Source organism: Watersipora subatra, chromosome 8 (assembly GCF_963576615.1).
Source record: "Watersipora subatra chromosome 8, tzWatSuba1.1, whole genome shotgun sequence".
Taxonomy (NCBI): Eukaryota; Metazoa; Bryozoa; class Gymnolaemata; order Cheilostomatida; family Watersiporidae; genus Watersipora; species Watersipora subatra.
This window is the reverse complement of record NC_088715.1, coordinates 14,331,767-14,358,431: the sequence shown is the minus strand read 5'-3', so window position 1 is coordinate 14,358,431 and position 26,665 is coordinate 14,331,767. Positions and strand designations below refer to the sequence as shown.

Genomic DNA, 26,665 nt, shown 5'->3' with positions numbered 1-26,665 from the left:
CTTTCTACCACGGAACATTTGCTGCTAAAAAGGAAATTGTTATTAAAAAAGAAACGATTTGTAGCCATAGTGTCCAAACGATAAAAGCCAACAATAGCGCAATCTAAGCAGTTGCATCGTGTGTACTATGTTGAATTGCACTTGTACTTTTATTGTGTGTCTTGTACTATACTAATTGCAAAAGCTGCTAGCATTGTGCTCGCTAATAACTCGTTTAGCCAATTAAAAGTGTTTCATCGACGAATTCGGTGTGCATGCACAGCTCAGACAATTCTGTTCATTTCAGGATTTCGGTCAGATTGAAGGGATAATTCGTTACGTGTAGCTGTACCTTAAGTGTGTGTGTTTAGTAAGCTAAACTTATTCGAGGTCAATTCAAAGTTTATGTTATTCATACGTCTTTCTTGAAGGTAAGAACTCCCTACGTTTCGTTATAATGCTATATTTTATTGCATATCAGAACCACTAAATACATTCAAGTTCCTGTAGGTACCTATAGTTACTAAGGTTAACATACTATTTTTTAATTAATTTTTAATATGTATATGCACTTATATAAGATTTTGACGATTTTTACCGGGGATGGCTGCATTATATAATTACTATGGTTTTTATACCCCTGCTCACAATTTTTTCACCATACGATGCCAACCCTGGAACGGATCAATATCGTATCCTGAGGGTGCACTGTATATTGTTGTTGTTGGTTCATTATACTATTACTGTAGCAGTGCACATATCTTTTAGCGAGAGAAATAAAACGAATGCATCGTTGTATTTTTTCTATAGAAGCCATTCAAAATAGTTCAAAATAGATGCATTATTGTTGTTGGTTGTTTCATGATTGCAAAACAGCTTTTGGTGATGAAACACTCCCAAAAATGTCTGTAAACATGTAAATGTCTGAATACCTTAACGCGATTTTGTGACTTTTTTGTGTTTTTGAAATGGCTTAATTGTAGTATTGTTGATAGCTATGGTCCAACCAGGTTTTTTCTGTTATAGGAACCACCCTCACAGACGAAGAAGCACTTGATGTTATTCACGACAATTATAGGAATGAGCTAATAATAACTCCAGAATATAATTGTGAGATGCTGAATCCCAAAGTAGATAAGGCAGCCTCACAGGCTCAGCAGTCCGCGTCAATGACCTCGGCACACAAGAAATGCTCTGACAGCAGTAGCAAAAAGGAGCATGGTCTGTCAAAAGCCCATCAAGCACCTCTCGCGATGAAGTCTCAGCCTCCCACACCACCGCCATCTCGCAAGTCCAGCACTGCGCTACCTCCTGCGGAGCACTCTGTTCAGTCACCGACATATCCCACGCCACAGTCACACGCCTCTAGCTCTAGAACTCTTGAAGATGATTTATCACCAGTCGAGGAAAATGACGACGCTGTAGCTGACGATATGAGTAGGATGGGTAGAAGTTCATTGCAGCCAAATACGTCCTTACATAGTTTAGATCTTAGCAATCCTCACCGGCACCTGTCAACTGACAAGTCGAGAAAAAGATCATCTAGTGTTGTGGCGCCCCCTGATCTCTACACCCCTGCAAGTGCACACACAAGTCGTCTCAGCTCCGATGGGCAGAGTATTAGGCTGAGCGATTACTCCTACACGAGTTATGACCGACAACATGAGCGTGCTCGTCTTAACTCTGACTTGTTCGCACTTCAGTTTGCAACTGGCTTTCCACCATCCCTTCTGGCCGCCCATCAATATGGTTTTGCAACCTTTCCAGCACAGCTCGATTGTATGCCTCAGGACTTTTCTACAGGAAGCAGTCGGCTGGCTCAGAATTATGATCCAGGTGGATCTTAGTTAAATCTTGCTAAATAAACTTCCTCCTTAGACTAGGAACTTAACTGAATTTTAGCTATTCCTACGGGTTCTATGTGTTTATAAAAAGTCTTGTTTCTGTTTATTAGTGATATTAAGTACCATGCATAATGGTATGATATGAAATATTTCTTGGAGTCTGACGGGTCTGATGCTAAAACAAGGCTGGTAGGGGCAGTAGACAGTCGTTGTGCTCTACTGACATTACATTTTTGGAATAAGAAATCATTGCAGAATTTTGGGAAGCCATGTTATGTACAGGAGGCTAATACTCTCTGAAAAATTGTAACCAAATTTGTAGGCCTCTCCTATTTTAAAACCCAAACGTCTCATGCAACCTACCTAGCTTGAGACATGTCTTTAGCCTGTTCTATAAAAGTGTGTATCTATTTATGTTACAGCCACTTTGTACAAAGCTTATTTTATGACTGCCTTCTCTTGTCAACAAGTTTTCCAATACATAATTTCAGGGATTTGTATATTTACCTCAGATAGATAACGGAATTATTACTGTTTTCTATCATATATTGTGCATTCGACATGCTTGGAACATTTGGTTCAAAACTTATTCAATAACCATGACTGCTTCTTAACTGCAACAGATGCTATCTTTTATTTTTTGTTATCTTATATAATCTATACATACAAAACTAAATATAAAATTTTTTAAGATCTTATTACAGTGATCATTTGCTGCCAACAAAGGCGCCATAGGCTATTGTGATAACGAGGCTTCCTTCTCACCTAGTTTCACCAGCTTTTGTGGTACATTAGTGTCAAGCTGATTGCGGTACATCGCAGTGTTACACCTGTCTCTGTCTGCAATACGAGTTCTTTGCCAAATGCTGAAGTGACGGTAGCTCTACATAGTTTTTCTACTATAACTAAAGTGCGTGCATGAGCCGTATAGCTTCACAGAGTCCCACGGCCAAAACTGGAAACAAAAATGCTTGTTTCCAAACAAACCCGATCGACATACTGATCTCTAATGGAATATTCATACTTCGCTCTCAATATCTCACTTTTTTGTATTTACTTTACTATTGTACAAAAAAAGATTATTAGTAACTTCTTGTAAGGAATTATTTCCTTTTTTTAATGGTGTATAATACAACAATTAATTTCAGAGCGACTGCCGATGGGAGTAATTTCTGTTGGTTATTATTGCGGACTCTCCATTATCACTTACATGTATATAAAAATAGTGGGCGTGGCTTGTTAGTTTGAAAATGAGTTAGGCAGAGGAGCCAAAGAGTGACAACAGCTTGGACATGGACAGCCAATATTACTGTGAAATGGAGACCGGGAAATATATTGGAGCTCGGGGAAATATATTGGAGCCAATGTTCAATAGATCTTATCTTGTTTAAAGGTTGACTTGCAACAAAATTCACATTACAGTTATTTAGTATCAAAAGATTCACCATGTCTTACTCTGCGGTGTTGTAGGCGCAAAATATGTGGAAATGTGATTACAAGCTCTTAAAAGCTCAAAAATGAACAGATAATCGCAGCCATCACGAAACCGCTGTAGATTGAAATCAGTTTATTTTTCTGACGCAGTCATTACAATTGGTCATTGTTTTGTCACGTGATGTTCTCACCTAAATTGAAAGGCCAATAAAATGCTCAATATAAAACTTCTCGTAGCACTAGTTTATGACGAACACTTCGGGTTTTACCGAAGACCCCGTATTAAATATAGATGCTCACTACTTTACAGCTTTGTTTCGGCCTGGCAAGTCATAATCTGATAATGTGACCCAATACTTCACAAATAATTTTTGCAGCACTTTTCGATTATCACAGGTGACCAACAGGCTCGTCATGATTATCAGACAATGATATGTACTCCTTCAAGCTAAGGCTAAAAAATTAAACGAATTTTTATGGTAAGTTATAAGACATCAGCGCTAAAAGTGACAGCATTACGATGACGAGAAAATAGACGCGTAAGAACAATAGACATAGTTTTATTGAATGCGTGAAGTGTATTTGTGAAAATATTTCGACGAATAAGGTTGCATGAAAGTGTAAACAGAAACCATCTACCACAACTACGTCATATTTGAGCCGTTTTGGAAACAGAATCCAAACTACAGCGGTCTCGTGTGGCTGCGATTAAATGTTCGTTTTTGAGCTTGTAAGAACTTGTAATCACATTCCCACATATTTTGCACCTACAACACAGCAGAGTAAGACATGGTGGATCCTTTGATACTGAATAACTGTAATGTGAATTTTGTTGCAAGTCAACCTTTAAAAGGACCAAGGTAACATTGTGAGGAAGATCAGAATAGACATACAGGCACCACCAAAGCCTGAAAGAGCTAGAATGAAGAGTCAAAATGGCTTATTTGGACCCTAATACAGTTGTAAAACAAGAACAACCCACACCCACCATGTTTCCGAGTGCATGTCTGGTCAGGGGACCTCCAATACTACTGGGCCTACTAGATAAAACAGGGGAATATATGCACCACATACGCAAATTCCCCTACTGATGAATTCAACTAAACCGCTGTACTTATGTTGTACGTTACATACTAACTTGGACCACTCTACATAGGTCATACTCAACCCATGCACGTATTGGGGACAATCACATAGAACTTATACATAGGGGATGTTGGCGTGATAATTGACAATAACCTTTATGTAAGTGGGCACTAAAGTCTACCTCCACACTCAAGAGACTTTTTCTGTGCTGATGGTATTGATGATAGAGCAGGAACTGAATGAATTGAACCCTCCAGTAAATCTACAGCTGGTGAATCATTAATAACTCAGTTTACAGCATTTTTCTATTCTTACACAGCATTTTCCATTGATTTCAAAGAACTTTATATTAAAGCTTTGTGGCAGATAACTTAGCTTTTACAACAATATGACGGAGCGCACATCAGTGAATATAATTCAATCAAAGCAAGCAAAAAATGCCATAATAAAAAGAATAAATAGTATACAGAGCTTTCCTCATTTTATTTAAATTTGTTATTTCGTTACAACTGCTACTTTCGTATTATATTCATGCTTCATTTTATTGTACATGTATCTCTCTCTTGCAGTCAGTAGAGGTGACTAAGACTGTCTATGGTTGTGGCTTACTCATGATAGCAGATCTCCAATCAGCTCGATTACAAGCTGTCTGCAATGAGTTTGTACTGTTATGCATAGACATTAATTATACCTAATAGGTCTATGTTGTTCTGCCTGTTTTAAATTCCTCCTAGCTGCATCTTTTAGAGAAGCCTTTTTATGATTTTGCTTACCATCTCATAGTTGCAAGTCTGATAATCAAGATGAAAGCCGGTCTTGTTCCATTCTGTATACATGGTCCAACCATATCAGACTTTTCAAAAAGTATGTTAGCCATTGGCTATAGGTCTGCCCGGTTTAAGATTTATACATTCGTGATCTTGTGCTGCCTTTTTATGTTCATGTTGCCTCTCAAGTGTCTCATCATCACAGCATGTAGTTTTTCTACTTTTTTTATTGCAAGAAACATATTTATTTAAACAAAAATTAGTGAAAAAGAAGCTTGGCTAACCCTACAGTAAATAATTGACATTTTGGGCCAGCTGTATCGACGATAGGTTTTTTGGTACCTCTATTAGTCATTCCATAGTTTGTACCCTGTGCTTTATATTCACACTAGAGGTATTTCATGTTTTTTGCCAGATTATTGACTTTCATCAGCTATCTATAAAGTTTACATATAATTTCTGTAAAGTTTTTGTGCTCTCTGCTGTCAGTTCTGTCGATGCCATTGCTAATAGGCGGTTACAACATCAAAAAAAGAAAACATTTGCGTTAGAATACTCAATATATTTATACATCTACACACTGCTCAAGTTTACTAATGCCAAGTTTAGAAGTGCCAAGTGTACTAATGTAACATCTATAACATCTGCACACATCTAATGTAAAAATAAACTGCAATAAAATGTCATGTTCTATTATTGAAAAACACTTTGATTGGATTTTGTTGAAACATGCAAATATAAAGCTTCTATTATAGGAGGAATTATGTCTGAAATGCTAAGGTAATGAAAAGCGGTGGCATGAATAGATAAATATCATGTGCATTACAACATTTAGAAAAACATTTACTACAATTTGGCCTTTTTAAACAACCAGCTTCAAAAAGAACAGAGTGAAGAGCAGGGTGATGCCAGCGGAGATGCTGGTAGCTGAGTTGCAAAGGTTTCCAGAACACAGACAGTGCGTTTGAGATCCACCTCCTCCTACAAGTAATGTATACAGTACTATGAATAATAATGATCATTATGATGCTAACCCTTTGTTACTGGAACGTTTTCTAATTTCATGTTGAAATTCAAGAATCATGAAAGATAAATTTACACAAAATCTTTTTAGATTTTATCATATGAATTAGATATTTTTCTATCATTAGCGATAGTTGAACATTATAAAAGATATTATATATGATAGCAATCACGCAGCGTAGTCAAGTTTCACCAGTCGCAAATCAAAGAAGTGAAAGACTGACTTGTGATATTTTTACATATAGTTCTGATTTACATCTATGAAATTGCCGTTCACTGCGATTGTCAGTGTTAGTCAATTTTATTGTTGTGGTTTGCAGGTTCTCACACGGTAAGTTGAATTAACTTCAACTTACCGATAAATTCCAAGTTAACTGACAACGCAAACTTTTATTGCAGTAACAACAGCAAATAACAATACAGACGAGGTGTCAATAATATTTTTGGCAAATGTCAATCTAATACCAAGTTTTATCAACATTTTCAAGTCGTGAAAATGAACATAATTTGGAAATTAACGATCAAAAACAGCTGCGACGCTATATAATTATAATAAAGTCACTCACTTTATGAACTAAATTATATAAAAACTGCCCATTCAAATTTCTTATTCATAAAAGCAGAGCATTTGTTAATCAGTTTCATGCAGATGACTTCTGCATGAAATATCATTATAATATCATTATACAGTCAAACATGGATAACTCGCACACGGATAGCTCGAACACATGGTTAATTCGAACGGTTTCTTTGGTCCGTTCCCACGTAATGATAAATTGCTATAGATAACTCGAACTCAACACTGTTAACTCGAACTGTTTTTTGCCCAACGGCTACCGAAACGGTTGTTATTGCTTTAGAAAATCACTTTATTCCAAGCCATAAAGGTAAACCTCAACTTTTCGAAATTCATAAGCGTCGTTATTACCACCATCGGCAAAATATTTTTGTCAACGACTTTTCTAAAGGTTTGGTGAAATTTGATTTATACCAAACATCCGCTTAGCGATCGCCCTTCGGAAGCAAGGAAAGTGGTATTCGTTAAGAGCAACACTCCGAGGCAGTTCAATTAGAAGTTTTACGAGGTTTTACGGTACATTGTATATCACTCTATCACTCACGCTTTTTGAATGGATACTTATTGAACGGACATGTATTCTGTGTTTAGGTCAAACGATGAATAGTTTTCCGACGTTGATTCCGTGTTGAATCAACATCGGAATGTTGAATGTTTAAAACGTCTTAAAAAATGTTGTAATTAAACGTATACGTTGTCTTAGCTAAAAAAAACTATTCATCGTTTGACCTAAACACAGAATACGTGTGTACATTCAATAAGTATCCATTCAAAAAGCGTGAGTGATATACAATGTACCGTAAAACCTCTAATTTAACTGCCTCGGAGTGTTGCTCTTAACGAATCCCAGGTAAAGTGAGGTAATCTTTGCATAAACTCCAAGAAAAATCGGCAAAATTGATTGTGGGTAAAACGCTCAAAAGAAAAATATGTCTTTTCTTTTGAGCATTTCAACAACGATCAAGTTTTGCCAATGTTAATCTAAAAAACGTCCTGGCAATAACATCACCTCAAACAACAAACCAATCTCAAGTGATAGAAAAATCTCTATACATTTTGATAAAAACGTTTTAAATTTTACATTAGAAGCATTTAATTTGAAACAAGCCATTTGTGCTTTTGATTTATATTATAGTTTGTATATGTACCTGTATCTACTAATAAATAAGTAAATACATGGACTTGTGACAGTGCTCTGATAACTTGAAAGCTCTGATAATTCGAACACTTTCGCTCGGTCCCGTGAAGTTCGAGTTATCCATGTTTGACTGTAATTGCATTATTGATACTCATAATAGCATTATAATTATCGGCCATGTTGGGTAACCGTAACAACGTAGCGTGGTGAATAGATTGGGAGAGAATGTTTAAGAATGGCCACCAACAGAAGTACTCTGATCTCTGGCCACTCGTCGATGCTGACATCCTAATGCATGTGTATTGTTAAAAATGACTGCCTTATGTCACAGGTTTAATCTTACATCGCGATTGTTTTTCTCTCTAAAACTGTTTTTTTTCTTTCAAAATCATTGCTGGCAAATGAAATATGATTTATATTGACATGAATATATGTAAAATCAAAATAGTATTTGTTAACCTTAAACCTATGAACTGGCTAGCTTTGAACTTCCAACTCTTCACTTAACTTGCTGATATGAGATGAGGAGCAGACAAGGTGTTGCAACTCCCCATCTGATGGTCTAAGTTTTAGCAAGTGTTTGGTCAGATGCCAACCCTTAACATCTACCACCCAGTGAATGCCTGTTGTGACTACGCTGCCTTCAGACTACATGATGATGTGTAAAACCTGGTTTCCATATGACAGCGCAAGGCGCGCACAAAGGCGCATGTCGTGCGTAGGCCGACTGTGATGTGGAAACGTCAACGCACGACGATCGCGCGACGTGCGTACGCAAGGATCCAACAGAATGGATCCTTGCGACGGGTGCGTGCGATGATGTATCCAACAATACACTGCTCGACCTTTTCAACCTATCCCACAGCTCAAACGGAGGCTGGTTTCCAAAGAAATCGGTCTCCCGTACAAAAAAGCAAGGAAATTACCCACCCTGTCCAATGCAAGCATGGCGCCTACATGCGCTATGGAAACACTGTATCGCAGCCCAAGAAATGCATTGCACATGATCACAGGGCCGCGCACGATCATTGCGCCATCATATGAAAACCAGGCTTAACAGAGCACCATGTGGAATATGTAAAGAAAAAACTGGTAAATTTTAAACTTAAATTTTAAAAATTTCCATTTCGACCCTCTTACAATATTCAGATTATGCCTTTTCATAAAGACATTACATCCCTCTAACAACCGGATATTTAGAGGAAAAGTAACTTCGATATTATGCTCAAGGGGTGTAAGCAGTGAGCATGTTATGTAACACTTTGATTAAAATGGGTCAGAGAGAGGGTCAACATACTGAACAAGGGTATGAACTGCTGATAACAGATTACGGTCAGCACCTACAATATAACTGGAAGTCTCGATTAGTAAGCGTTGAGGATCTCCTGAACTATCACACAGATAAACAGATACATGGTACTACAACACTGAGTACATTCAACACATTTACGGTGAATTGACAATTGCTGATGCATCAAAAACTAGCCACAACAAAACAGGAAAAGTGAGACAAAGATTACTGTTAGCATTAAAAAGTTGGGTTTCGTTGGTCTATACATTTAGTTTTAGCGTACAGTAAAGCTCGACCAATAAATGTAAGGCTAAAGAGACGATAACAAATATTTCAAGAATATTATTTGCAATATGTGCCAATGAACTTTTTTGTGTGCGAAAATTTGAAATTTACAGTTTGAAAGTTTAAAACACTAAAGTATAGACAAGACAATTAGCGGTTTCTTCTTAACACGCTTTTTCATGGAGTTCAGTCAGCCGTGGAGAATCACACGGGCATAAAGGTTTTTTCATACGTTCAGTTGTGAAAGCTCACTAGTGAACTAAACATGAAGTAAATGGAGATTTTTGCTGGTCACTGAAGTTAATATAGAAAGCAAACAAAAAAAGCAAGCGGGTGCAAAACGAAGCTGCCAAGCAAGCTCAAACTCCACTAAAATTTGTGTCTCGATTCACAAGGGATTTGCAAGGAGACTCACAGCTTGACATGGCACAGACCAAGTCAATGTTATTATAAACCCAGTAAGGAATGTGCAGGTAGATGAAAGATTGTTATCGTTGCAGTTGCGTAGGATATAATCTAAACACAAAGTCATAGACAATTGTGGGAACACAATTCATCATTGACTGAGCCGGCAAAGAAAGCAGAAGAGACGGTAAAAAGAAAGAGAACTATAAAAAAAATGACCTGTAATGTAGGTCAGCAGAGAAACCTACCTACGGTCTCTGTCATGCACTTGTCTATACTGGCGAACCCTCTGAAGTCATGCTTGGTGGCACATCCACGGGAAACTATCTCAAAGTCTGAAAAAGGAGACTTGAAATAAACTTTCCCAGCTTGTGATAGCGTCTACTGTGTCAGCATCTCAACAGTGAGAATCAGAATGACAGACTATTACCATGTCTCTATGATGCAGTTGGTCTGCAAATTTGCATCTTCCGTAAGAGGAAAACATCAAAAGTCTGCAACTCAAGTTTTATTACTCGCAAATTCTACCGAAAATTTCATGCTTGCAATAAAAATAAACTATGCGCAAGAAAGTGCGACATAAGCTACTCTATTTTAAAGATTGACTTGCAACAAAATTCACATTCCAGTTATTTGGTATTAAAAGATTCACCATGTCTTACTCTGTTGTGTTGTAGGTGCAAAATATGTGGGAATGAGATTACAAGCTCTTAAAAGCTCAAAAACGAACAGTTAATCGCAGCCACACGAGACCGCCCTAGTTTGTATTCTCTTTCCAGAACGGCTCAAATGTGACGTAGCTGTGTTAGATGGTTTCTGTTTACACTTTCATGCAACCTTATTTGTCGAAATATTTCACAAATATACTTCACGCATTCAATAAAACCACGTCTATTGTTGTTACGTGTCTCTTTTATCGTCATTTTAAGGCTGTCACTTTTAGCAGTGATATCTTATAACTTACCGTAAAAACTCGTTTAATCTTTTAGCCTTAGCTTGAAAGAGTACATATTATTGTCTGATAATCATGACGAGCCTGTTGGTCATTTGTGATAATCGAAAAGTGCTGCAGAAATTATTTGCGAAGTATTGGGTCACATGATCAGATTACGACTTGCCGATCAGACCAAACCGAAACAAAACTGTAAAATAGCAAGCATCTATATTTGATACGGGGTCTTCGGTAAAACCCGAAGTGTTTGTCATAAACTAGTGCTCCAATAGGTTTTATATTGAGCTTTTTATTGCCCTTTCAATTCACGAAAGACCATCACGTGACAAGACGATAACCAAATTTCATGACTATGTCAGAGAAGTAAAGAGATTCCAATCTACGGCGGCTTTTCATTTTTGAGCTTTTAAGAGCTTGTAATCACATTTCCACATATTTGGCACCTACAACAGAGTAAGACATAGTGAATCTTATGATACCAAATAACTGTAATGTGAATTTTGTTGCAAATCAACCTTTAAACATCTTCCACTTTAGTCATTCATACTTCGAATGGAGCAGTTTCGAATGCCCCGCCATGATATCTGGTACAGAAGTCTTTATCCCTTTGCGTATGCTCAGTTGTTCCAGGTGTAAAACAACAACCACAACAGAATCGCCACACTATTATATAAGGTGGTAATTGGATTGCCTGCTGGAATAAACATACTGTAGATTGTTTTATCATGATATGTTAAACTTTCTTGCCTGTTATAGAGATGATGATATCTTTCTTTTCAGAAATTTTGTAACCCCGTATAGCATACTTCCAATCAACAGCATACCCAACATTTAACCATAAAACCCAACAATAAGTTGACAATTGTACTTAGACTGATAAAGTAAATTATTTTTAGTATAAATACTCTAAAAACTTGATTGCTCATACGTGCCAAACATGAATACTGAAATATTATCAAATATCTGTAATTTTATGAGAAGCCTTGCAGCAACCCAGTGAATACTAAAGTTGTCAAATATAAAATAGTACAATCAAATATGTCTTTACGATCAATGCATTATGACAATAATAGACACTGTGAAAGCTGGCTCTAGAGAAATAATCTTTTGAGGCTCTATAAATCATGAAATAGGAACTGCCTATTAACCCACCATCATTATCCTTCAACCTGTCTTGGGGTCCATTGTGAGCTATCTGCTGCCTTGTCACTATTAGATAGCATGAGTCTTGGAAAGGCTCACAAGTTATGTCAGCAAAGACTGAGCTTTCATTGCCGCATCTCGTATCCTCCTCAGATGTACACTTAATGCACTCAATCGCAGTAGCTATAATGTAAACAGGAATATTTGAGTAGTAAACTAAATATGCACGTACTCTCACACGATGACTTTAACCGGATTAAATTTATATAAAATTGTACGCTGGCAGCCCCATGCACCATGAGAGATCCTCATCTGTAATAAGTATGTCCACAATTATTCTATGATGAGACAAGGTGGTCCAGTGAAATAGTTGGTTGAGTGTTTGGCTACAATTGCGGATACCCGAGCATGATCCACCCGCGCAATAATTTTTTTGCTAACGCTCTTAGCCTGGCTTCAGACGAACGGACAGACGGACACTGCTTTTATAGCTTATAGCTTTCTAGCCCGCAGTTCCTAACTCGGATTGAAAACTGTGTACTGTGTCGGCGATTATATGTAATCAGTAGTACCATGGACGTAATGGATTTATTTAATATAAATATAACTGTTTTGTAGCTAGACTAATATTTGCTGAAAAGTCAGGTTCCAATATGTATTTAATAGAAATATAACTGCTTTGTAGCTAGGCTAATAATTGCTGAAAAGTCAGGTTCAAATTTGTATTGTAATTGGAAAAAGTAAAACGGAAAGTCAAACAAAAGAACCGTTTTGCAATGTAGTACATACGTAATAGTTCGTAATAATATTATCAATGTACAAGCTCTATTCAAAAGTATACTAAAAACCATTTACAACAACAGCCTACTACAACTACTCAGTGCAACTAGCATTAGCAGTTTTGTAGTTGCGTAGAAACGACCTTATTAACGCGCAGTTATATTGTAGGCGCCGAAATTAATTTACGTGTACATTCCGCAACCGATTTTAGTAATTAGGAATTACGACTAGAAACTCACAAATCGTTATCTTTTTTAGATCTGACCCGCATGTTTGTATTGAAGCAAATGTTTGAAACGGAATCGGCTTCAATTTATCACCGCGTTATGATTGGCTAGTTGAAAGTTAGTTTCGTACGATTCCGTGGTGGGGAAACTCCGTGTGGCAGGTCAGAAATTTCGTACGAATGGAACTTCCCAGATTAGTTGAAATTACACGATACGTGTGGCCCGGCCTTTAGTCTATGAGTGTTAACAATGTTCAAGGGTTCTGTACTGCATGCTTGAATTGAAGCATATTCCGTGAATGATTCCATGGATTTTATGAAAAAGCATCAGTATTTTTCTATCATTTACAACTATTTTTGATATTCGAGGTAATCTGACTGGCAGGATGTTTCAAGATTAGAATCGACAAAACTTGATCACAGTTAAAACGATTAAAGCAAGCAAAAGTTTGATTATGATGTTTATAGTTGCAAAAAGGCCGACATAATAGAGACGTGTAACGCTGTGCAGCTTGATTGCAATAACCGATATCAGCTATAGCAATGACAGTTTTTTTTCATTGTTTAACCGCAATCAAGTTTCGTCAATTTTAATCTTGAAACATGCTGGCAGTCACATCACCTTAAATATCAAAAACAATTTCAAATGATAGAAACACAATGATTCTTTCTGATGAAATCTACGAAATATTTGCGTAAGATCATTTTTAAAGGCAGCGAGAGAAAATGTTCAGTGACATGTCAATCAATATGAAGCAATTCAAATGCAAAAACTGTTATTTATAGAAATGTGAGCGAGAAAACCTTTTATAAAAAATTGGGCAGGTGATCATTTAAACATAATAAGAGACAGCAGGTCAAAGCCCTTACTAAACAGCCACCAAAAATACCAATGCATATGATTAATGCATCGTTCCATTAAAGCGAGTCTAAAATAAGCTTATGCTGTATAATATCATGCTGCAACATCCGAATACTTTGATAAACCATATCAATGTACAAATAGAACACCAACCATGGGATGGAGAATGTATTTTACCATGGTGAAAATTTTATAAACACGGCTTAAAGAGAAAAGTACTTCTAACTTTGAATTAACTTACCAGAATGCCTATATTTATAGCAAATTATGTAGGAATAGATCTGACAAAATTGCATTGCTATTAGCAATGCTATAATTTCACAACAAATGTAACCAATATTTAATATATATCAAGGGGAACTATGAACAGCCTATGATGGCCCTTGACATTACTAATGAGTTGAGTAAATGGATTCATTTAAATTCAGACATTCCTTTGATTTACGCAAAGATACGAGGTACACGTATAACGAATTCTGGCAATTATGAAAATAATTACAGAATAAAAGAAACCTGACATGATTCATAAAGGAACTCACCTTCCATTTTTCAGCTTTTCAAATGGTGGAGATTAGTTTATCTCAAAAAATCTACTTTAAATGAAAGAAATTCTCTTAAAATACTATCAATTAATTTTCAGAGCTACATGTAGTTGAAGACTTCAAACATGTCTTTTGACCGAATACTCACGGAATAATGTTTGACAACTGTTTTAAAACGATATATTAGCTGTTTATTGCAAGTACCATAGAGTTATAGCAAATTTTAAACTATTAACGTAGTTGTAAGGTAGATGTAAACCTCATAGATTTTTGCTTGTAGAACTTGCAGTTGCAAATGAATTTTGGACTTGACCATTACATTTCAGACAAAGTATAGATTCTAAACTGGATAATTAAAATTCTTGACACATTCTGTTTTAGTTGTAATTGCTTGTTACTAATTATTGTTTATGTGAACACATTTGCATCATGCACAGGTTACCAGGTCCAAATTTTTATATTCTACACTCTCAAATACATATTTCGGATCAAAAAGCATCAGTGTATTTTGTTGAAATACGCAATTAACAAGGTTTAAATCTGCTGAACACATTTCTATAATTTTTGCGGTCATTTTAATTAAATTTAAAATAGTTAGGAAAAGACTGTTCTTTAATAAACTGTTCCGGTGGTTGACTGAGATTCTCCCAACTTCTTCATCTAAAACTGTTGGCTGCGTTTATCTATTAACTGAAATTGTGCTGCAGAATTATTGTCGAAAATGTATGTATACCACGTATTTCCACACATTTATCATTCATATAGACATTGAGCTACCCGTGTGGTTAAACGTAGTTGTTGTAAGAGTCTTTGTCATTTTTTTATAGCTCATTTTTTCTTAAATTCATGCAACATTTTGCGAGTACATTTCAATGTTTATATATTCTTATGCAGTGTTTCAGAATACTAATAGATCACATAAAATGATTGGTACATGCTGTTTCTCTAATAACCCTCGACACCAGTCATGATTAAGGCGTACTTTTGACAGATAATCTTGTGTGGAAAACTTCAACACATGCACATGATCTATGACTACAGTAAGATTAGGCACCATCTAAAAATGGTACACATATTTCTTTCTGAAGGCACTTTATGCATGGCCAAGCCAGCAAGTACCACCTTCAACACAACTAAAACCGCAACACCATTATGAGCTTGAAGTGCAATAGGCTACGTCCAAGGCACTTATAGCATCACCAAAATGCAAACAGCAATTAGAAAGATTAAACAGAATAGAATATGCAAAAAATCAACTTGAATTATCGACAAAACTAAAGATCAAAATGCAAAGTGTTACCAGTGTAAACACAATGTAATGAAACTTGGCTGATTTACGACATGCCCAACGAACTCCCTTCTATATAAATTTATTTTATACTCATCCAACGAAGATTAAAGCTTAGCAAAGCAACAATTATTAACAATTACATTTCAATGTCAAACTAATAGCTTACAATACGTAAAACCTATTCAAGTAAGAGAATTCGCAGTAACTGAACGGAAATAAAGCAAAATATAAAAAAACTCACGTTGAAGTATTTATAATAAACCGAACAACGCAAAACAAGTATATCGAATCTGCAACAGAACAATCTCTGAGTAAAATATTTGCTGTAATTGTTATTACCTTGGTATATGCAGCAGCAGATCAAACTTACTACAAAAATTGTTCGTGAATTCATGATTGATATTGATTAATGAACCCCAGGAAGGTTAAAAGAGCAATAGCTTGTTTTCCGGCAACCTGGTCCCTTGTAGTAGCGCTCCTACTAAAACGCTTCATCATACAAACGATATGATTTGTATGAGTGGTAGCAAAATTTTCAAACACCAGAAAAAAATAATGCAAATTAATTTAAAAATGATTTTTTTTAATTTGTACTATATTCTAAATTTACAATTTTTATAATGTGTTTATTCGATAAATTACGATCACTTTTACATAGGGAGACCGAGGTTTACGAGAAAAGACAACTCTGGAAGTATATTTTTTTCGCGTGGTTTCTAGGGTGAATCAGAGGTGGCCGCGTCATATACATGTACATGGACGATATATTTATATGACAATGAGATGCACCATTAAAACGTTAGGCTGAATCCATTGCAAAAACTTCTAAGTACCAACAAACATCTGCTTATTCATTTAGCAGATTTTGAAGCGAGAGGGAATATCTTAAATGCAAAAAATGGACAGACAATGACAACAGGTTGCATGTCATAAAAATATTTTATTGTAACCAACAACGAATAATAAAGAAATTTTCTAAAGATATCTTAACGTTTCTTGTTTTTTCCTTTATTCTTCCCTCCGCCCGAAGCATTGCTACTCTGTTTACTGGCTTGTTGAGCTGCCTGCTGTTGCTGGTGCTGCTTTTGAATCCTTGACTTTAATCGTGGTATCATTTCAGCCACGTGCAACAATATCGTCTTTTCTGTGAATAAAAAACAAACAATAACCCATGTGCTGTTTTGTACAGACATCATGTACAATAAAATGAACATTTAATTTTTGCCATATAACTTCCCGCCCTCATTATAAATTAATGACATCTACAAGTAGTGCTCTCTAAATACCATGTCCTGTGAGGACGTAGGTGATCAAGGTTCTCTCCATTTTTACCTGCTAATCATTCTTCTTTATCTCAGTTAGATATAAGCTTTAAATTTTTCATAATGCCAAAAGTTCACAATAACAAAATGTATTGTGTTATTGTTAACTTTTAGTCTCTAATATTGTTTTTTAAGTACGACGCCCTGTGAAGGCGTAAGCGATTTTAAGGTTCTCTCCACTTCCTATAACCATGACTGTTCTTGGCAGGTTTGAACAGTGGTTTGCCATTGTCTTTTGTTGGGTGTTATTATTGAGACGCCATCTCTAACTAGCCTGACGTTGGCTCACAGAGGAGCTCCTCCACCCGTTGTCAATTATTGTTTTTAGCCCTGTGGGGTTGCTAGCCACCCTCCTCGTCCACGCTGGAGTGCATATAAGGAACCAATTTAGTCTCCGACAACCCAGCTTGGTACAGGAGCAATTGTGGTTGGATGCCCTTCCTAACACAGCCAATAGTCTGTATGTGTCTCGAACCACTTACCTATTGATCATAAGCCTGCGCCCATACCAGTTCTACCATAGACTAAAACCTTGCATGACTCACTGCTAAAGCTTCTAATTGCGAGCAAATCGCAAAACACAGAATGACCTCCATCTATAAGCGTCATAGCCTCTTATCGAAGAAACATAGTCTCAGCTCACTTACTAGTAGGAAAAATAGAGTGCAGAGGCTTTCCTGACTCGTCCTTGAACATTATTCGGATTCGTCCTTTGACCATTGGATCTCTCGGGTTCAGCTCTCGTGGGTACACTTTATTCTAGCCAAAGTAATCAGCAGAATTAGGTGTTACCAAAAGCAAAAGCTGGTTTCTACCACTGCCCAATGGTTGATCAAGACTCTATCAGAACTAGTGAAGAACATGGTAAGCTGAGCTCGGTGATAAAGGTTAGAAATGCTGGTGATCATCAACATTATTTCAAGCTAACATTTCGAGTACAACTACTTCCATTACGACACAAACAGAAAATGACATGAATAGATGTTAACTTTATTTACACAGTTCAATGTCATTTATAGTAAATTAGACCATGAAAGAAAAATAGTGAAGTAAATTACGTTTTGAAAGAAAAAGGTCTTTTTGCATAAGACTGTTCTACAGTGTGAATTGGCAAGGTGTTGGTGTCTGGTATAAGGTGTAGTGGTTTTTTGGAAAAGGAAGAATGCAGTGGATCGTCAGACAGATTCGAGATACGATTTGAGTATTGTAAACCACAAATATCTAAAAACACATTTAGCTCCTCAGCATTAAGAGTATTTAAACGCTAATCATAACTGTCTATATCAGCGTAGCATAACTCTGAAGCATAATTTTTGAAAGAACTAATTTTTTTATCAGTTTTCGATACAGAGGGATACCAGCTTTGAGCCACGTAAAACCAAATGAACAATAATATATGATTCTGGAATAACAACAAAAATTCCGGCCTCCTTTAGCAGCCATCTCAGTTATGTGGCCACATGTGAAAGTAAAGTGCAAAGTTAAGATTTGACATCTGTAATGACTAGATAGTCAAGTAGGATGGTGCTAAGTTGGTAACGAAAGCAATTTACCTCTACTCCGACAGTGAGACCTGCCGATACACATACATCTTTTATCTCTTGATAGGTTGGATTTTCCACTGCCTACAAATGCAACAACAGGTGACAACAAACTCCTTACGCCTTCGAGAAGAATAAAAATGGCAATAACCAAAAATTAGTTTTATTGAAGCCTCCATTAAATCAAAGGTTAAGAAATTACATAATTAATACGGTAATCGTTAAGAATAAACAAACAACTAATATAAAAGTTAAAACCCAACTATATTAACGGACAGCTGAATGTCTGGTGTTTCACTGGTAATAAAACAGTTTTTGCACAGAAAATATACTTTTACTCAACATAGGATATACAACATTTACCATTCTAACTTTTAAATGAATGTGTTTGTGTATTCTTGTGTACTGTGTTTATTTCTATGTAATCATACTGTACCAGTTGCAGTACCTACTACAGCTTGATAGCAATAGTGTTGCTGCCCATGTGAGCATGTTTCTTCTGGCCAACAATTCTAGCATAAGGCTAGTTGATGTGTTAAGCGTGAAACCATGTGAATTTGGCATGTGTAAGGGGCATGTGCACAATTAATCACAAATATAGCCAGTTGCAGTGTATTGGATAAAGGCCGGTCTGTAGAGCTGGAGGTTTCAAGTTCAAACCCAGTGCACAGCAGATTTTTCATACCTAAAGCTTTGTCACTATACACAGGGGCAGACAGACCAACAAAAAAAAACTTAAGATTTATATAGATCCATAAGCCAACTTAAATCTATATTGTTTCGTACATCTGAAGTTGAGTGATTCTACGTGAAAACGGACAAAGTTTAGCTGCATAAGGATTAAAAAGGAAATATTTACGTAGGCGATGAAATGTTTGCGGCTATTGAAAAAATAGCTTTTGATAATTCTAGTAGTGGCATGGCTGAGCTCTAACAACAAAAGATTGCTTATATTTAAACAGAAACTCTTTATAAGTCGTGAAACTTGAGGTTGGGGTCAAGTTCAACAATGGAATTTGTTGCATGACTAATGTCAAGGCTGCCAGCATCAAGGCAAAAATGTAAAACGGAATATTCAAAGCAAGATGAAGACTTCAAAAGGTTTTTACAAAAGATGTAAATTTCAAGTAGTAAATGTTTTATAAAACATCAAAGTTCCATTGCTACAACTTTTTAATGTATAGGCATACCTCGAGATGCTAGAATTCCGAGCAAATTCTTGACTTGAGATACGAGATAAATTTGAGATACGAGCATATGAAACAGTTCTCGATGCAGCTGCTAGGTGGCTGAAGGCCACCTAATATAACACTCGGTCTTTCTCATCGGATCAGTTTGAAAAAAGTTTTCAAAAGTTCGAATAAAAGTGCAGATGAAAGTGTGTCAAAAGGCGAGTGAAAAAGTCAAGCCAAAATAAAAACGAAAACTTAAATAAAAACTAAGTTAGAATTACTGTAACATAAGATTAAAACATATTATTAAGTATGTGTACAGCGAGCTAAGTTCATGTAAGTTCAATTCAATGTTTATATTATGTGAAAAGTGAAAGGTGTAGAGAAAAGTGTAGGGTTCAGAATTTTAGCGGCGAAGTCTCTCACACGCTGCCGTTAGCACAGACGTCTGTCTCAAAACTGAGTACTTTATACAGTATAGTAAATAATAATGTTACATTTTATTGCAGACCATAAACTCTAGATAGACTGTGAGCGTAGATGACAAATTAAAACAATAAAATACACGGTTTTCTGATTGTGATATCGTTTATAAATATTTTTTCAGAAGGTGATAACGGATTAGTTCGTATTTAGTTATTTTATATATGAAAACTTGATTTGAGATATGAAAGAATTGACATACAAGCTTGGTAATGGAATGCATTGAGCTCTCACGTATTACTTTAGTTGTATGAACTAACCAATTCTTTAGCAATTCGTCGTCCTTCAGCTATTGTCTTTTTACTGTTCAGATATGCTGGGTAGATACAAATCCATCTGAAAGTCAAACAATGCAACATTAGCTACATGAACTAAGACCCGTCCTGCCAATGATCAAACTTTAGTCAAATATTCTAACACACATAAAAGTGTATTAAAAAGAATACAAATCCGTAATAAATATTCCGAGACATAATGAATTAAATACACATAAAAGTCTACAAAACAGTTTCAATGAAATAAGAACAGTAGACTATAAAGGTGAACGTGTATGAGGAAGTCTCCTGTATATATGTTAGTGTTGGGCCGGTATCTAATTTAATGCCGGATCGGATATCCTTGCACATTTTTATCGGTTTTCCCGGTATCGGTATCCTCGGTATTTACCATCTTCGGTATCCTTTGCCAACTAAGAAAGTTTGGTATTGTCGGTACTATTGTTCGGTATGTGGTTATCAGTGTGTCTTTACATGGTTTAAACTTTAAATCATAACTGTCTCGAACAACTTTTATCATTGTGTAAAAAATAGCCTGTGTAAAAAAAACATTCTTTAGTCAGCAGTATATTGTTACGGCCAAGAGACTCCTTGTTTTAGAAAACCAAAAAAGAAAAGAAAGATGGAAATATAATTTTCATGATAGATGTTTTTATTGATTATTCTATTAAAAAATATAGTTATTGATACAAACGTTATGTATAATAAAGAACAGATAGATAATGGCAAGGGACTCTCTTTGTTAAATATACTGAAACAGTTTACAGAAATCTTACTATCACACATTGTAATCAGGTAATGTAATCACATAATTATATGCAGTCCAATTAGAGTCCAGTCCCGTTAGTCTTTATACGTCCTCTCATCTGTGTAGAACTCCCAAACCTTCGAGGCTGGTGGCATTATCAATGTAACGTAATATAATAGTAGATACAGGAAGCGTGGATATTTTCGTTGAATTTGTTTGCCAATGCGTGCTGAGATTAGCATGTTTGTCATGAAGCGTTTTAAAAATCTCTCCGGATATCCGTATAACCATTTACCGGTAGGCTTTTATGGATAAATACCGATCATATCAAACCGGCCGCGGATACCTAGCTGTCACCGAAAATGATTGGTTTCCTCAGATACCAAGAATCCCTCGGTATCGGTAAGAGCGGATAACCCAATACCGGCCCAACACTAATATATGTTCATGTATTGCCCACGGAACTGGTAAGAAGGGATAATTGACATGCCATGTTGCTATTAATTTAATTGTGATACAAACTAGAAGTAATGTGATACATTTATTCAAAATTTCATAACAATTATCAGTATTATATTCCACTATTTCAAGTCAACGATGCTAAATCTCTAGTATTCTGTTATCTGTACTATTCATCAATTATTTTACACCCGGTCCCTTTTCTAACTTTATCATATTTATATCCACCAAAGTTTGGGACAGTCTGATAGAATTCGCACTGATTGTCTAGTTAGTAGGGACAAAAAAAAATATAGAAGCTGTGAATTCTTTCAATAACCAAAAATATTTTGGAAACTTGTTCAATAAAAGCAAGACACTTTAGGTTCGTTTTAGACACTTTAGGTTCGTTTTAGACACTTTAGACACTTTAGTGAACAATTCAAATATGTACTCCAATCAGATTTTTTGCATGATGAGGGTTCAGTTGATGAAGATGCTGCAAACTACGCATCGCGAGAAAGTCATGGTGTAAAAGCACATAGTTATATTAAAGTGTATTTGTACTTTCCAATACATGGTAGAAAATTTGGCCATGAGAATTTTAATAAAACCGGAAGTAGTTAAGGAAATATTTATTAGTTTAGGATCAAACCAAGATACAGCAAAAATGTAGCTTGGCTTAATACTTATCCTAAAAAAGTTTTAAATTCATATTTTTTAACGAGTTTATGATAAAAATCTTCACAATTTAAAGCATAACGGGAACTGACTTTGTTGATAAACAGCAGAAAACTCAGGACATCTAGTTAAGTTTGATAGAAAAAAATCATTTTACGAGGGCAAATAATAAAGACCCTTTTAATGGTAAAACTTCTTAAGCAATTAAACCACATCCGTAAGGCCCAAAACAAAATCTACATAACATAAGCACAAAAAATTATAAGTTGTGATAATATTATTCTATCGAAAGGTGTCACTGTGAGCTCAAGTTCTGCAAACGCAATCAAACAAGCAAAACTCTCAAATCCTTATCTTTTGGAAGAAAAAACTAGCTGGTTGTAAAGATGGTGAAGATACTTAGGGGCATCCACCCTAAACAGTTTTGATACAGAAAAAATACAAGACTTTGAAAAGGAGGCGTAATGTCCTTCACACAACATGCATGGTTATGTGCTAAGGTTAAGCAGAAAGTTCAACCAGACTCAATTCTTGTTACCAAATTAAGATGAAGTTATTGTAGACTTCTAAACAAACCTTGAAGAGTTTAGCAAACAAGCTGACAATGAATGGGCTAATTTAAAGCAATTACTTGATCTTTCAACATTCTAAAAAAATCTGGCTTATTACAGGACAGAATACAATACCATTGGACCAGGAATTAAATAAACTGATTGAATGTGGGAAAATTGAGATGGGTGCACATATGAACAAACAAAATCATTTAGTTGTATGAATAAGTGCTGCCACAATGAGACACCCTGAAATATGTTATTTCTGGTTATTATTCATTTTGGATATAACTCTGGTGAATATAGATATTTTTTTATATCAGCCCGAACTTAGAAGGGTGTATATCTTTCAAATAAAACTAAGGGTAAACTTTTAAAGCAAAACAATCATATAGGCAAAACAACCATTTGTGCTGAAATCATCATAGTAAATTGGGGGCATATTGTTTTAGATACATATAACAGTACAGATTGGTACAGGCCAGCATTGTCACTGGCGAAATTTAAGAACTACTGCTTTTCTGTATTTCAACTATAAACCAAGTAGTTTGTACACCTGAACTTGCAATACAATTGCCATTGCACTGCATTGATTAGTTAGGTGCACTACATTAACAAATGACCTTGTTGCATTTGAGAGGTGCTGTCTAGCCAGCAGGGTGCACAAGGTAAGGGCCCTGGACCAACTGTAAAAGATTTGCTACGATGGAGGAAATCAGATCTACAAACAAAACTAGAACAAATCAACTCTAACGGATTGTGTCGATTGATAGACTTTCTAGTTAGAAAGGCCTAAGCTCTCATAGAACATAAGCTTCTCAAAGCCAAAGAACAATCGATATCCCTTGCATCATTTAGAGAAAAATGATGATAGGGTTTGAGTTTTGGGCAGTAGAACTACATCAGTGCCCTCAGCTTCTCACAACAGTAGTTCATATTTGGCCATCACCCTCTTCAAGAGGTTGGTTATAGCTGATGCTCATACAGAATCAGAACATTGTATAAGATATTTCATGAAGAATGGCGCTGCTCCCATGCAAAGATCGAAACCTGTACCAATTTCTATCAACCCCATCATAGATTGCTTTGGCCTTTGCATGATCAGAGGTAAAATCCAGTGTCATGTGTCACAAAACGTATGCTGTGATGTTCACCTAACTTTTTTGGAGGGCATTGCATTTTGAAAAGATTTTTAGCTAAGATACACTATCCTTTCTAAGTGGTCTGAATTGGTTCGCTAATGATTGGTTGACCAAGTTGTTTTTTGATACAAGGACTCAGTTGACAACTTTGCCAGCTGAGTCTTTGTGAGACAACTCTGGTAGCTGAATCCTTGTGAGACAACTTTGTCAGCGAGTCCTTGTGAGACAACTTTGTCAGCTGAGTTTTTGTGAGACCCTTTTGTCAGCTGAGTCCTTGTGAGACCCTTTTGTCAGCTGAGTCCTTGTGAGACAACTTTGGCAGCTGAGTCCTTGTGAGACAAATTTGGCATCTGAGTCCTTGTGAGACCCTTTTGTCAGCTGAATCCTTGTGAGACCCTTTTGCCAGCTAAATCTTTGTGAGACAACTTTGACGTCTGAGTCCTCGTGAGACAACTTTGTCAGTTGAGTCCTTGTGAGACAACTTTGGCATCCGAGTCCCTGTGAGACCCTTTTGTCAGCTGAATCCTTGTGAGACCCTTTTGTCAGCTGAATCCTTGTGAGACAACTTTGTCAGCTGAATCCTTGTGAGACAGCTTTGTCAGCTGAGTCCTTGTGAGACAACTTTGGCATCTGAGTCCTTGTGAGACAACTTAGTCAGTTGAGTTCTTGTGAGACAATTTTGGTAGCTGAGTTCTTGTGAGATAACTTTGAAAGCTGAGTCCTTGTGAGACAACTTTGGCAGCTGAGTTATTGTGAGACAACTTCGGCAGCTGAACCATCAATGGTATAGACAATGTCAGACTGAATACCGACAAAATCATGTTTTGTGATGTCAACATCGAAAATGAAACAGCATGACACTTCGGAAGAGCCAACTTATCCTAGTATCAGAGAGAATTTGAGTTAATGGTAAAAATAACTGAGAAATGCGGACATTTTGCAGTAGCTGACAGTCAAATGACTGTCTTATAGTTCCTGACTAGTTTTAGTAGGTATCCAATATGCTAATGAATGACTGCTAGACCTGTTGTGCTGTTCTAGTTTTTGTTGTCATTTCTGATTCTAAAAAATACAACTTCTCAAATAAAGAGACCCCATTACCAAATTACAAACATGATACTTTCTGTCAGTTTCGCATTTGTCATTTTCTTTTTTTTTAATTACGTACCAGCAATGATATAACCCACCTTTTTGGGAGGTTTTATATCATTAGTACCAGCATCATGAGATTCTGCTAAAACTACGAACACCCTTAAAAACTAATGAGGATCCACTAACATTTGGTCTATTAGCGATATGACCGTACAAGTCCAAGTTTAGGAGCAATTTTTTCACACACTCCACAGAGGAAAACAGACAGTATTTGTTAAGAAATAGTCTGAAATATAGACTGCCTACTGCCATCGGAGTCCAAGAAACCCGGCAAGATAAAACTATTGTAATTTAGTGATCATTGAGACACAATGGTACCAACCAGGTATATCATATCTTTAAAACTGATATCCAAATAATCTGTTTCGCAACACATCTTTTTAAAGCTACCAAACACTAAAAAGTATTTGAGCTAAGCTATTTCAGTTATAAACAAACTTTTGGGATGGCGACAATTTTATCTAATTACAAAATGATTTAATAAGTAGTACTTCTGAAGTTGCCATGCTCAAAACATAACCGTCAAAATAAACTTTATGACATTCTAAAACAAATTAGCTGATCGCCAAAGAATTGAAGTACACATATATTTTGTAACACCGTATACATTGACTAAAAGATGGTTCCAAATGATCAATGTAACTACGCTGTAGCCTCGAACAACTTACTTTTCACGATCAGTATAACTGAAGTCTGGACTATACGCGCGAGCCATAAATATTTGTTTTACTGTGGTCTCCGACTTGGTTACGTAGAATGAAGCATTTACGAGCTTTTCGGAAACCTAACTAATGTCGATTATAAAATGTTTGAACCGCTAAAGTTGCCAACAACGTCGTCAGTATTACAACCCGCGCTATTTATTAGTCTAAACAATATACAGTACAGTACATGTGCCTAGGTACATACCGTATATTATCTGCAAACGCGCATGTTGTGAAAGCCTTTAATCGCGATGAACAATATTATTATTTTAAGGTGTGTAGTCATTATTTTAGAGGGCCTATTTCTACTATGCATATCTATACGTACTAGTGTAGACTTCTTACCTAACTGTTTATGCAAAACGCTACACAAGCGTTTATACGTTACATAAAACAACAGCGATAATATGCGTCTAACCAGGTGAAGTCTGTACTCACTAGAACATCGGTTGTTGTAGTCCGAGAGTTTTCACCTTTGTAGATCTTATCGGTATCCGTCTGCATCTTTTTTTCAATACATGTACTCGTCTTATCTCCAAGTCTTTTTAAATATCTCATTTTCTTCTTTAAACAATTGAAATGTGCCTATTTACTACCATTTAAAAAGTCCCTTTCATCATTCCTTGTTATAGTGTCTTTCGCATACTGTTCTGCTTGTTGCGTATTCACTCACCACAACTTCACTCGCCCCTAACTGGAAGAAGAGTGCCCCCTTATACACCCTTCTCCATATCTATTTAGCTATTCCTTAGCTTTATTAATAAGCTGAGAAAGCTATATAATCCTGCCAGCCTGTGTGAGAGGCTTTGCCTCCCAAAGCCTGTCTGGCTT

The 26,665-nt window shown here is 36.2% G+C and overlaps 3 protein-coding genes across 4 annotated transcripts in view; 1 reads left to right on the top strand and 2 right to left on the bottom strand.

The window, feature by feature from the left end:
- The window catches only part of LOC137401452 (uncharacterized), a 92,900-nt gene extending 90,379 nt beyond the window's left edge, over nt 1-2,521 (top strand). For both annotated transcript variants that reach the window (XM_068087801.1, XM_068087800.1), the window contains exon 16: nt 1,006-2,521. In XM_068087801.1, the coding sequence (XP_067943902.1) occupies nt 1,006-1,826 (821 nt within the window). In that variant the 3' untranslated portion in view covers nt 1,827-2,521. The remainder of the gene's footprint in view (nt 1-1,005) is intronic.
- Nucleotides 2,522-5,651: 3,130 nt separating this feature from the next.
- Nucleotides 5,652-16,097, bottom strand: LOC137401955 (uncharacterized). The gene is made up of 4 exons (XM_068088425.1): nt 15,965-16,097; nt 11,934-12,107; nt 10,078-10,164; nt 5,652-6,091 (listed from the first exon to the last, which is right to left on the bottom strand). The coding sequence occupies exons 1-4, from the start codon at nt 16,017-16,019 to the stop codon at nt 5,973-5,975; spliced, it is 435 nt and encodes a 144-aa protein (XP_067944526.1). The 5' UTR covers nt 16,020-16,097; the 3' UTR covers nt 5,652-5,972.
- A 448-nt stretch (nt 16,098-16,545) lies between these two features.
- On the bottom strand, nt 16,546-25,908 carry LOC137401922 (signal recognition particle 19 kDa protein-like). The gene is made up of 5 exons (XM_068088395.1): nt 25,799-25,908; nt 20,404-20,479; nt 18,501-18,572; nt 17,595-17,706; nt 16,546-16,769 (listed from the first exon to the last, which is right to left on the bottom strand). The coding sequence occupies exons 1-5, from the start codon at nt 25,843-25,845 to the stop codon at nt 16,612-16,614; spliced, it is 465 nt and encodes a 154-aa protein (XP_067944496.1). The 5' UTR covers nt 25,846-25,908; the 3' UTR covers nt 16,546-16,611.
- Nucleotides 25,909-26,665: the final 757 nt, after the last annotated feature.

Bases quoted from the DNA above. Each gene is read 5' to 3' on its own strand.
- LOC137401955 (XM_068088425.1), bottom strand. From the start codon at position 16,019: ATGAATTCACGAACAATTTTTGTAGTAAGTTTGATCTGCTGCTGCATA. The intron at 12,108-15,964 runs GTAATAACAATT...TTTACATTATAG, and splicing joins CTGCTGCTGCATATACCAAG to CTACTGCGATTGAGTGCATT. The intron at 6,092-10,077 runs GTAGGTTTCTCT...CATTACTTGTAG, and splicing joins GTGCATGACAGAGACCGTAG to GAGGAGGTGGATCTCAAACG.
- LOC137401922 (XM_068088395.1), bottom strand. From the start codon at position 25,845: ATGGCTCGCGCGTATAGTCCAGACTTCAGTTATACTGATCGTGAAAA. The intron at 18,573-20,403 runs GTTAGTTCATAC...TTGCATTTGTAG, and splicing joins GACGAATTGCTAAAGAATTG to GCAGTGGAAAATCCAACCTA. The intron at 17,707-18,500 runs GTAAATTGCTTT...TACTTTGGCTAG, and splicing joins GTCTCACTGTCGGAGTAGAG to AATAAAGTGTACCCACGAGA.